General features: G+C 49.3%; 1 protein-coding gene across 11 annotated transcripts in view; it reads right to left on the bottom strand.

Moving 5' to 3' along the window:
- Positions 1 to 12,522, bottom strand: part of MLPH (melanophilin) — an 87,252-nt gene that overhangs the window by 14,717 nt on the left and 60,013 nt on the right. For all 11 annotated transcript variants that reach the window (XM_038422189.2, XM_038422188.2, XM_043505733.1 and 8 more), the window contains one exon: positions 12,268 to 12,456. In XM_038422189.2, coding sequence (XP_038278117.1) covers positions 12,268 to 12,456 — 189 coding nt within the window. The remainder of the gene's footprint in view (positions 1 to 12,267; positions 12,457 to 12,522) is intronic.

Below are 12,522 nucleotides of genomic sequence, written 5' to 3' on the forward strand. Positions count from 1 at the left end.
ATAAGAGTGCCAGCATACTGCTTACATGCTTTGCTGAATGATCCCATTATCTTATTACTGCAAACAGTCTCTCCTCCGCCACCCACAGCTCCTTGGCTTGCTGTCCCTGTACTGTGTAAGGTGTGAAGTTAGAGAATACACTCTCCAAGGCAGGAGGCCTTGCACTGGGAGGCACCTAGTATAATTGTGAGGCGTGGTAAAACAAATTCAAGTACTAAGAATCCAACCAGGGACTAGAAAGATGCCATGAGCCTGATGTGTCCAATTAAACCTGAAAAATCAGAGTGTTGTATATTTCTAACTAACTGCAATTATCCACTGCAGCTATTTGTTAAATCATTTCAGTGTGTCACTGACAATCACAATCTGTTGATGGACAATTAAAAAACACTCAGAGAAGTTACTTTACAAACACTAATTAATGCTCGTAATATCCAGGTGATGGAGATGGGAGAGGGGAAATGACTTGCCCAGAGTGGCAATATTACTCTCGAGTGGGCAACTCCCACTTGTGTGATCTAACTCCCACCCCATTCCTTTTGCTCGTGAACAACCTCGCTGAGCTGAGTATGAGCCCCTCAGTGATTTTAGAAAGCACCTAAAGTTCATGGCTGGATTCTCTCTTCGTGGGGAGGAATTCAAAGACAGAAGCTGATGTGAAGGGTCCCACTGTCACTGGGATGTAGCATTTAATTAAGAAACCAGCAGCACCGCGGTATTTCTGAGAAAGTTTTGCCTTTTGTAGCTGTATTTTTGTGACTAAACCCTCTGATGTATGATTGAAACACAGCATAAAAAATATTCCCAAACTCAAAAGCAAAATCCACCAACCCAGACCTCATTTTGCCCACTACAACTTACAAAACTATCTACCAAGATCAAAAGAAATGACTTGGAAGTTTAAAAGTTCCACTCCCTTTCCAATACATGATAACAATACTGTACAGCATTACTTACTACAAAACACTGCGTGGGAGATGCTACGCAATAGTGAAAATACAAACTTACCAGCTCTACCCACACTTGCATAAACCTACACTACCATATTAGCAACAGACCGATCACTCCATTCCTATTCATAGAGACATTCTCCCACTCCACAGACACACCGCACTAGGAGAAATTGTATAGCACTTGAATATAACATACTCCATGAGCCCTCTTCAAGTTTTACGACTCATTGATCCAAACCCCAGTGTAGTTAATGGAAAGACTCAAGTTGACTCCAAAGGACTTTGGATCAGGCCCTTACAAGTATAACGTCAGCAATATCCACGCAACAGCACACTTCCATCCCATAATGGGCAGGGGGCAAAGTAAAGTTTGGGTGGTTGGTAAGGGATGAATGAATGACATTTTAATCCAGACTTTCCCACTACCACAGGATTGATCAAGTGACTAATATTTAACCTGAGATGGTGTAAAACGGTCCCAGGATAGGAGACTTTGCCAACAGATCAAAGCTGGGCTCCTCTCCTGAGGACTTGGGCACACCCAGAGAAAGTGTGTGTGTGTGTGTATAAGAGAGAGAGAGAGAGAGAGAGAGAGAGAGAGAGAGAGAGAGAGAGAGAGAGAGTTACACCTGGGTGGGATATGAAGTAGTAGATGGTTGAGGGCCATGACAGAGACACTTCTCCCCATCTAAAACTGTGGGCCAGATCCTTAGTTGCAGCTGAGAAGTGCTTGGGGCAGCTTTGGGGTGGTGGAGCAAAGATGGCTTACGGGCTGTTCTGACAGCTGGGGATTGCCAGGGTCAATGTGCTCTTTCCCCCGGCATTGGATGGAGGGGGAGTGTAGGAGCAGCTATGGTGGTTCCATCCCAGCCTAGGAACTTGCTACACTGGATCATCCTCCTGAGGTTAGCTCAGGAAGCCATACAGCACTGCTGACACCCAGAGGAGCTAACACTGCGTTTGCTTTAAGACCTTTTAAACATGTCACTGTCTAGTTATAACATATTAAAGTGGAGAACAGACTCTGCCTTTCCCTGACCTCTATGCCCTTTCTCAATGGCCCGGTCTCCTGTACAATCACCACTCACTCCTCATCAACCTGCCATTCTCCTGAAGGAACCCCTCCTCCCACCTCTCCCAGAGCTCCCCTCCTCCCATGTGAGAATGGGCAACTTAGTAAAACATTCACAAGGGGCTACAATATTGGTTGGAGACAGTGGGCCAGTGTGACAAAATGTACCCGTGTCCACACCCTACACACTAGTGTAATAATCTTTGTACAAAGTACGCCTTGTGAGATATTATTTGAAAACTCATAATTTGCTGGTCAATATTATCCTGATAAAATACATGCAACAACACTGTATGTGACGTTAGAAGATTCCACTGTATGGCATTCTTAACACATTTTCCAAACTGAGGCTGGCAATCAGATCTGTCTCAAACAAAGGAATGTGTTCTCTGCTTCATTTGCATTTAAGCAGTAAACAGAGTCATCAAGTAGGAAGGAAAACAAAAGATGCTCCAACAGGTGAGGAAAAAGCAGCAGGGAACATCCTTCCCTATAGACTCTGTCTCGTGAATCTCATCGGGAAATGTTTTCCAAGAGGGGGACTGACACTTTGAAAAGGAGGGAAAAACACCCCCCAGGCACCCTCTCCTCTCTCTCCGTTGATTCACTGCACCAGAAGGGACAAAGGAATCAGCATTGAACTGGAGAAGGGGTCCTGACCTAAGAAGTTTGGTCAGTAAGACTGCTGAAGGCATGTCGTGAGAAAACCTTGCTTTGAATTTAACATAGTTTGTTAAGTTAGGCACCAGTTGTGTTTAACCTTTATTTTTTGTGTAACCATTTCTGACTGTTATGTCTCATGACTTGTACTCACTTAACAGCTCTGTCTTTGTAGTTAATAACCTTTTTCTTATTGTGTTTTCAAATCCAGTGTGTTTGAATTGAAGTGTCTGGAAAACTCCATGGGGGGGTATTATTTCTATTAAAGCAAGAATGGACTTTATATGAATTTGTATTGCCCAGGAGAGGGCTGGGCAGTACAGGACATACTGTTCTGGGGGGAAATCTAAGACTTGGAGTGTGCCGGGGTCACCCTGCAGAATAACCCAGAGCCAGAGTGTGACTGGCAGGCTGTAGCACACACACAGACATAGCTGGAAAACTAGATACCATTAACTTGGGTTGAATAGAGACTGGAAGTGGCTGGGTCATTACACATATTGAATCTATTTCCCTAAGTTAAGTATCCTCACACCTTCTTGTCAACTGTCTAAATGGGCCATCTTGATTATCACTACAAAAGTTTTTTTCTCCTGCTGATAATAGCTCATCTTAACTAATTAGCCTCTCACAGTTTATATGGCAACTTCCAACTTATCTGTATGTATATCTATATCTAATCTATCTATATATCTTACTATATGTTCCATTCTGTGCATCTGATGAAGTGGGCTGTAGCCCACAAGAGCTTATACTCTAATAAATTTGTTAGTCTCTACGGTGCCACAAGTCCTCCTGTTCTTTCTTCTTATAGTTGAGAGTGACTTGCATGCTGGAGGCTGTTTGTGAGCAGTCCAGACAGAGGTTACAGCAACAAAGTGGTGTAAAGGGCACCCCAGGTTAGAGGGCAGGCATGACAAAGCTACTCATTAGCCTGGATTGTACCCTGGGGATGTCACAGAAAGATCTAGTTGTACCAGGGAGGAATGGAAAGTGTCAGGGGGAGGGGGTGTTGGTTGTAGTCTATCAGAAACACCTTGCTTGGAGACAACTAAGAGTTGAGAGCTCATCACACTGAACTCAATCAACACTCCCTGTAGTCTACAGTAGTGGTCCTTTGCCTTTCTCATACCAGGCTAGAGGGGCGCACCTCCCCCCCCCCTCATATTGTGCAATGCCTGGGTACAGCCAGGAGGTGGGCAGGGAAGAGCGTCCCCTGACATCTGATTCTCAAGGTCCCTGGGGTCATGACTCTCAGTTTAAAATCTTTGTTTTAATTCTTACGCCTCCAGAGCAAGGGGCTGTAGCCTCCCTGGGCATTTTGCTGTGCCCTGCACACTCAGCGTGAGCCTTGCCTATGAACAGCAGGAAGCCTTACGATTTCTTCAGGTTTTCGACAGGCTTCGCCCATCCTCCTTCCTGTGGGTTTCTGCCCTCCAAGGAGGGGAGAAGCATCCTCACCCTGGCCCTCTCACTCAAGGACTCTTGCCTGGCTCTCAGCACTGTGGCTGTGATGTCACACAAAACCGGAGCCGACGACCTCTGTGAACGCCCCCCACAGCCAGAGAAAAAAGTTACGTTAGCACGTACGTGCACACACAACAGCCCAAACGGGGGGGGTGGGGGGAAGGGGTGGTGGTGGCAGAGGATGAGGAGCTGTAATTAAAGGGCTCCCGTTGTTCCTTGAGGGCTCTCAGCTGGAGATGGAAGTGGCTCTTATGGAGCGCTTTGATCTCGGATCAGACTTCGTGGAGTACAGCTGTGACAAAGGAACCGTCTCAGAACGCCGGTGACGCGCTCCCATTAGCTGGAAGCCTGCACATAACTACAGGCTGCAGGAGAATGCTGCAAGAGAGCGGCTCGTGCCCTTGCAGGGTATTTGTACAGAACCTAGCATAAAGGGACTTTAATCTGAGCTGGGATTTCTAGGTGCTGCATATGGCCAATAGTAATGCTATTTGTTTGCTGGCTGTGGTACACAATATTACCGCAATCCCCCCGACCATTGCAGTTGGAAACACTCAAAGCCATTCAGCTCAGTTATACACATGCAACCAAGCAGAATTTGGTTCAGGGCTTTGGTAGCTGTTGAACCAAAGGGAAGCTGTTGAACCAGCTTTTCAATCACAACCTCAGCCCTTCCCCCTCTGTTTTCCCTTCCTCACACCACTGCCTCATTTTGGAAATGCAGACACAGGCGCTGGGAGCTGCTCATTCCATTAGTGCTGGCCTAGCCCAGCCACCGAGTCTACAAACACTTACCCGAGAGGTCAACGGTGGTAAAAGCAGCAGCTGAGTTAGGGGCATTAAACGGGGAAGTCCTCATCCGCTCAGGTGCCAGTGGGGCCCTGGTGCTAACATAGCTCTGGGAGCAAGGGAAACAGGACTTTCCAAATGGTTCCATAGAACTGTGGTTGTGAAAACAAAAAAAGAGAGCGAGAGCAGCAGACCTGCCATTCCCTTTCTTTCATCGTTTCCCCTCACAAGGGGTTATTATTACTATTGCATTTAGGAGTCCCGTTCACGGACCGGGGCCCCATTGTGTTAGGCGCTGTCAGAGAACAGTACATGAGAAGAGTAAGGCTTCTTTACACTCTGGGGATGCAACATGAAGAAGAAGTAGAATCCAAGAAGCCCGTTTCAAATTTTTACGGGCGGCACGTTGTTCCGCACTGTAAAGATCCATGTGAGAATGTTCCCAGATTCCACTCAAGAGAAGGAAAGTGGCCTCCCGGGCTGGCTAGAGTTAAATCAATACAGGGCAAATTCTTAAAGGAAACTCTGTGGTGTGTCTGAGTGAAAGTCCATCCCTGAACTCTGCAGTTGGAAATGTCAAGCTGACCCTTGTATACGTAAGGGAGCAAACCAGCCCTCCGCCACCCCAAGATCCAAACACCTCCCAGATGCTGCACCTCTCTATACAGAACAATTAGAGAGAGGGTTCCTTTTCCCTGGTTCAGAGTGCCTGTGTGTGGTATATGAACCCTGGCAGAGCGGGAAGGAGAGGGAGGTAAGTTATACTGGTTTATATCTGCAATATACCATCTCAGACTCTGCTTCCCCCTAACTACTGCAGGCTTAGGGTGGGCCAGTGCATGGACAGGAGAACTTCAAAGACCAGCAAGGGTACTGCAGGGCATGGTGGGCATCTCTCTGAGTTGGCACTGAACTCAGAACAGTGTTGGAGATGTCAGGAGGAATCCTGCTCTCAGGGATGCAACCCTGGCGTCCTGCCTCCCTCCTGCCTCTATGGATTCACCTTGTAGATACGGCTGACATTTTTCACTGCCATGCAGGGTTGAACAGCTGCTATGCCCCACCCTCGTAGTGGACGTGCAGGTTGTACATAAATGCGCACAGTGCTTTGGGGCGAGCGGTGACTGGGAAGACCTTGGCCATCATTACTGGGCAGTCTTTAAACTAAGTATAGTGCATCTGGTTGTTCTGCTCTCTCTCTGGTGAGGCTTTGTTTGTTTTTGCATGGGAGGTGCTCTGGACCAGGCATACCCTTGTCCGGAGACACCGCACGCAGCGTTAAGCACACAAAGCAGGCAGAAAACCAAAGTGGGTGATGCTGGCTAGGAAAGGAGGGTGACCAAACGGCGGATCAGCACATCCACCCAGCAGCCTTCAATGGGCAGGTCTCCTATGCAGGGGCACAAGTTACATCTCCACGTGGTGCCTTGGCACCAGCAATATTCAGAGCCCAGGGGCCCAGCTCCACCTGCCGCCCCTCTGCCCCGTGCCGCCCCCGAGTGTCCCCCGTCCCCCTCTTGCTGCCCCCGGACCCCCGTGTCCTCCCTGGGCCCTGGAGCAGAGCGTCCCTGCCTCTGCCCTGCAGCTCATGCTGCCTCCCTGCAGCAACTGCTGCCGCAGGGTCTTAGTGCCCCCACCTCCCCTGCCAGGGCACATGGACTCTGACCTGCCCGTCCACCTCACACCCTTCCCTTTTCCAGCGGGACCCTCCACCAGCAGCATAGGACCCCCCCCCCGGCCCACAGTCACCGCTCCTGCCCCATGCTGGGCAAGGGGCAGCCCCATCCCTCGCTCCCAGTGAGGCTCCAGGCAGGGGCAACAGCAGGGGAGGAGGCGCACGCAGTTCCCGCCGGCACCCCCCACGGGGGACGGGAGGGAGATTCCTGGACCTGAGAGGGGCCCTAGGAGCATGTGCAGTGACAGTGGTGGGGGTGAGAGTGCGGATGGGGGGGTGGGAAAGGGGGGCTTCTCCCCCAGAGCTCGCTGCTGCCGGCAGGGAAAGGGCTGGGGGGGAGTCCTCCTCTCTGTTCCCTGTCCCGGAGCAGCCTGCCTGCACCCCAAACTCCCTCCCAGAGCCTTGGGCAGGTGGGGGGTGGAGTTTGGGCGGGACTGGGTTCTCCAAAATTTCTACAAACCTGCCACCCCTGCTCCTATGGTGCTGCCAGTGGATTTTAAAGCTGCCCCTGAGGCAGAAACCCTGAGGAAGGGCATGTGGCAGCAATGTCGTCTACACTCCCCGCTCTGGAGCAAGTGGCCTCGCTGGCACTGGCAAGTGTCACTCACACCTCCCTGCAGCAGGTGCAGTGCCTCGAAGGCTGGCAAACACAGGTGTGGGTCGTGGGTGGCACTTCATTCCAAATAGCTTAACTGGTACTGCCAGCTGTCCGGCACTGGTTTGGAAAACGTGGGGTTGGATTAACTGCTGGGCTTTGTGTATTTAAGTGGGCAGGCCTGTAACTAAAAACAGACAACAGCAAAGAGGAAGGATGGGCATTTGGATAAGTCAGTAGGCTGGGACCCAGGAGATCTAGGTTCAATGGCAAACTCTGCCAGAGGCTCCCTGGTTGAAGTGTTTAGGGCATGATTTGAAGAGAGCAGAGTTAGGCCAACCTGAAGTGCTTTTGAAAATCCTGCTCATCACTCTCTCTGCTTCAGTTTCCCCATCTGTAAAATGGGGATAATCCTGCCTTGCTGGCTGATCTATTCAGACTGTACATTCTTTGGGGCTAGGATTTTCTCTCATTATGTGCATGTCCAGCACCTAGCACAATGGGGCCCCGATCTCAGGCAGGGACTCTGGGCGCTACTGGAATACAAATAATTCATAACAGAGATGGCTGTGGCGCAGCTTTAGAGGCAAGTCCCAATGCTTTGACTCTCTTCCTTGTGTGGTCAAAGAAGAAAAGTCTTCATTACTTGCATAACCCATGAAATTCGAGCAAATGCGGCCCCTTCCCAGCCACCCCAGGGAGCTGACACTTGCATCAGGCTGTTTACTTATCTTGCCTCTACTTTCCATTTGAGACATCTGCTTCTCAACAGGCAGCCCAGGGAAGCGGATGGCTGTTATTTCCGGGATGGATTCCCAGGGCTGAATGCTCCCTTCCCGTCCTCTAGTCCAGCTGCGTTCCTTGATGCTACACACCACTGATTTATCAGGCCACAGCTGCTCTTGGTGGGCAGCCCTGACAAGCTGCAGAAAATGTTCCTTTTTCTGCCTCTTTCCCTGCGTCGTCCTGGCTGTGTCCTAGGGTAGTGCTGATCTTCCTAACTGGTCAGTTCTAGTGCTGCACAGAGAGAATGCTTAGTGTCTAATTGCAACATATGGCTTCATGATATCATGGGTCTGATCCTGGGATAACAATACTGCCCAGATTCTGTGGGGTTAGGAAAAGGCATATTATTTCCGGAAAACCTAGGAGCAACCCTTCTGAGGAGTATTGTCAGAGCTGTATGATAAAGTTTGTACCGTGCCTACCTGTTTCTGGATCAAGCTAGTCAGCCCTGTATTTTGATACACTTAAAAACAGTAAAAAGAAAGATGCCATTCTACTCCCTACTGATAACTTCCTAGATACCATGGTGATAGACACAATATGAACACTATGGGCAGAGACAAACAAGTGTGTTTACAGGGTCGCACCCTAGACAAGCATGTTTCCTGGCATAGCACTTAGCAAGGAGGTGGCCAACTCTGTCCATTTGATATTTTGTGGTGTACCTGTGGGTGGAAACAGAAATCTGTCTTTTACAAGTTGCTGTTCACAGAAAAAGGAGTCTGTTTTTATGACAGTTCCTTCCTTTTATAAGGCTTTTCCTGAGCAGACATGGAGTTGAATAAAAAACCCAGATCCAATCTTTGCGGGTATTTGAAATGCAAACCTGGATCAGAATTTTGCAAGTAGCCGCATTGTCTTTAGCATGGATTGAATCAAAACCGTGACTGAGACCCATCTAGATTTTGGGGTGTTTTGAGTCCAGCTCCAAATGATGCAGCTTGAGATCAAGTTTGTTCTGGAAGGACACAGAGTTTTCTAACAAGAAGCATTTTCTAAATATCCGTAATGAACGTCAGGGGAATAAAAAGCACAGGCTCTGTATCTGCTACTGTTTGGTTTGTTGACCAAGCAGTACTGCAAAGCTTCCTTGACTCTAAGCATGGAGCCAAATTCTACTCTATAGCCAGATTCTCTTCCTAGCCACTTTGTGACACTGGAATCTGGTCTGACCTAACCACCTGAGAATTCCTTTGCAAAGGGGAGCTCTCAGGTAGCTTCTATGCCAACTCCCCCCACCCTTACTCCTGGGGTATGTAGGGGCTGGGATGCACCTGTGTGTTTGCCAATTCATGACTGGTGTTTGGTCTTATGAGATCGTAGCCAGTTGACATAGAGTTAGAGCAGACCCAAAGTTACTCTTATTTATGCAAATGGACCCGGGCCAGTGCAGAATCACCATGAGAATCTGGGAAGAGTAACCTGATCCCTGAAGAGAGAATCTGGGACTCTGTTAAGTAGTTTTCTGGCAAAGAGCCGTTCTGCGAGGGTACAGCATATTGCTGGGGAATTGTGAAGAGAACCCAAGGAGTGCATGTGAAATGACAACTGTCCCTAGAATTCAACTTTAGCCCTGGGCTGGGAGAGAGATCTTCTCCCAGCACGCACACACACAAACTCAACCCAGGTGCCCAGTAAAGCCACTCGCCACTGCTCTGACTCATTTACATCTCTGCAGCCAAGTGTCTTCTTTCCGGATTCAGATGAACAAAGAGGAAAATGCCTCCTGGACAAACAAAAGACTCTCCAATCACGCAGATGAAAGCTGCTTTGCACAAGCAGTTACGTGCAACATGGCCCAGCCTCACTCCTTTGATAGGGAAGCTGTTCGTTAAAAGATGTGTCAAAGTGCACAACAACAACAACACAGAGACCCGGACAAAGGAGCCGTTAAAACCCAAAGGAATGCTGACCCCTCTGCTTTGTTCTAATGGAACACCTCAGAAGGAAAGAACAACTTGTGCGAGGCTTGTAGAATACATGAGGCACAAACTCTTTCTTCCTTTAATTAATATTTGACTCACTTCCCATCCTTTATGGGTTCTCATCAACTACTCATCACCAAAGCTGTCAATACAGACCAACTGAGTCATACGATTTAGGGATAAAAAAAGACCTGTGAGCTCATTTCTTTGAGAAGGGATGGAGAGGAGAGGTTCTAGTGTGTTAATAGCGCAGACCGCCTCTGTCTGCCTGGGCTTTTCAGCTGAACAAGAACACCAAGTGAATGACCCTCCTCCTGCAGAGCAGGCCTGGAGACCTGTCTCTGGTGGGTTAAGTCAGTGAGCGTCTCTGCACTGCCCTGGCTCCAGTGCTGAATGGAACAGCTACTTTCTAGTTGTGAAAAAGTGATTCCAGTCCATGAAAGTTCAATACACCGCAAAGGACAAGGAAGGGTTTATTGCAAAACCAGTCTGGAGCTTTTCATCACTGATGTACCCTTGGACCACATACGTTGCCGGGCCAACGCAGGGGTCTGAGCCCAGCGCAGGGTGGGCTGGACGCTGGTACTTCCCTATGGGGGCTAATAGCTAGAATAGTCTAGGCAGGCCTCCCTGAGGACTGGAGGATCTACTCAGCAGCAGGTCCTCAGGCCCTGCCCAGCCACCAGCCCTTCACCTGCTCTTCAGGAAGCAGATATGGAGCAGGGCTGTCACACACTGGATCCCCGCATCCAGCCTGATTGCCAAGCGGAACGTCTGCTTTGGGAGGGTCCACACCACCATGGAGGGACCTGGATTTGCTCCCAGTAATATTGAGTGTCCCCACTGAGACCGCACCATCCGTGCCCAGGGCTCCTGTTCTTTCACTGGCAGCACAGGACACAACACAGCAAGAGATGCCAAACGTCTGGGTCGCCCTGCCCCCATTTGCAGTCCAGTGACAAAATCTGCTTGGGACTCAGGGAAGGGCTGCTACAGGAGGAGGGATGGGAGAAGTGGGTCTATGTCCTGGAGGCTGCTCAGGAGACATCCACACTTCAAAAAAACATCCCACAGCAGTGAGTCTCAGAGCCCGGGTCAACTGATTCGGACTCGCACTATGGGGCTAACCAGAGCAGCGAACACGTTCCTGTGCAAGCTGGAGTCTGGACTCCGAGACCCTCTCCCATCGCCAATTTTCAGCGTCCGGGCTCTGGGATGCCTACACTGCTCTTTTTAGCCCCACAGCACAAGACCGAGTCAGTTGACCCGGGCTCTGAGACTCGCTGCCGTGGGCTTTTTTTTTTTTGGCTGTGCAGACGTACCCTGAGCCCAGTGGGTTAGCATAGGCCCAGCTGACAGGCACTCCTGAGTTCTAGCCCCATCTCCGCCAATTCCCTGACTTACCACTGTGCACTTACAGAGCACCTGACAGCTATTATTGAGCCAGACCTCATAACAGCTCCCCAGCCCTTATAGCAACATCACCTCACTGATGCCCAGCCCCCCTTGACAGGGAAGAGCAGGAGCTCATACTGTTGGGATTATCTTATACAGGGAAGCCTCTCTGGGTTTGCATGAGTGGCTGCTGCTGGGGAGAGCAGCTCCCCGCTTCCCACTTCACTATTCCTGATGCTGCAGAACATCATGGGGAGAGGCCTCCAATGAACTGAGATTCCCTACTGCGCACACATACAAAATGGTGAGCAAATCTTCCATATTTTTACCCATCTTCTGCATCAAAGGCAGGGGGAAGGATTTCACCATTATACTTCACCACATTCCTCCCCATACCCCACCTTCCAAAGAAGCGGGGAGGGCTTTGTACCCTCTCCACTAGCACTTTAGCAAAGTGTTTGCTGTTCTCAGAAGCCCAGATGAATGTCTCTGTTGAGTAGAAAGTATGCACCCTCATTGGTGGCCGATTAGATTTAGCGATGGGAAAAAATGCAAGTAGTTTCCTGGCTTCAGTTATGATGTGGGTTGGTTTATGAACCACCCTAAGTCATGGGTTCTCAGCTTGGGGCTCATGGATGGGCTGAGACCACCTTGCACTTCCCTTATTGCTAAATGGGAGAGGAAAGCCAGATGCATGTGTGTCCCAGTATGGTACAGATTGAGAATAACAGCTCTAGTCCCCAATGTAAGCATCCAGCCAGGGGGAAAAGGCAAAGATCTTAGGTGCCAACACTGAGTGTCCAAAATGGGGTGTAGGAAAAGCCAATAGGTACTTGACTGTGGTGCAGTTATAAGATGTTAAGAGCAGAGGGAAGAGTAGGAACATAAATGGAAACATGGAGAATGGTGTGAGAATGGTACTGAATTTTAGAGGGTAGGATGCATGCTACCTTCTGAGCATCACTGGGCGGGTCACTGCTGGAGGAGCTCATTTCTGGTTTTGGTTCATCCTTCTTCTTTTCCTCCTCTTCCTCAGAAGAAACTCCTTTGTCACTGATGTTGCTGGCTAACTCTTCCAGCTTCCTCTTCAATTCCTCCTCTTCCACATCAGGATCGGTGTGGGACTCAGGGGCCAGAGACTAGAGGTAGAAAAGCAAGCAATTCTCATTCTGTTGGTATTCATGCAATTTGAATGTTGTTGGTAT

This window comes from Dermochelys coriacea, chromosome 11, assembly GCF_009764565.3.
Source record: "Dermochelys coriacea isolate rDerCor1 chromosome 11, rDerCor1.pri.v4, whole genome shotgun sequence".
Classification (NCBI taxonomy): domain Eukaryota; kingdom Metazoa; phylum Chordata; order Testudines; family Dermochelyidae; genus Dermochelys; species Dermochelys coriacea.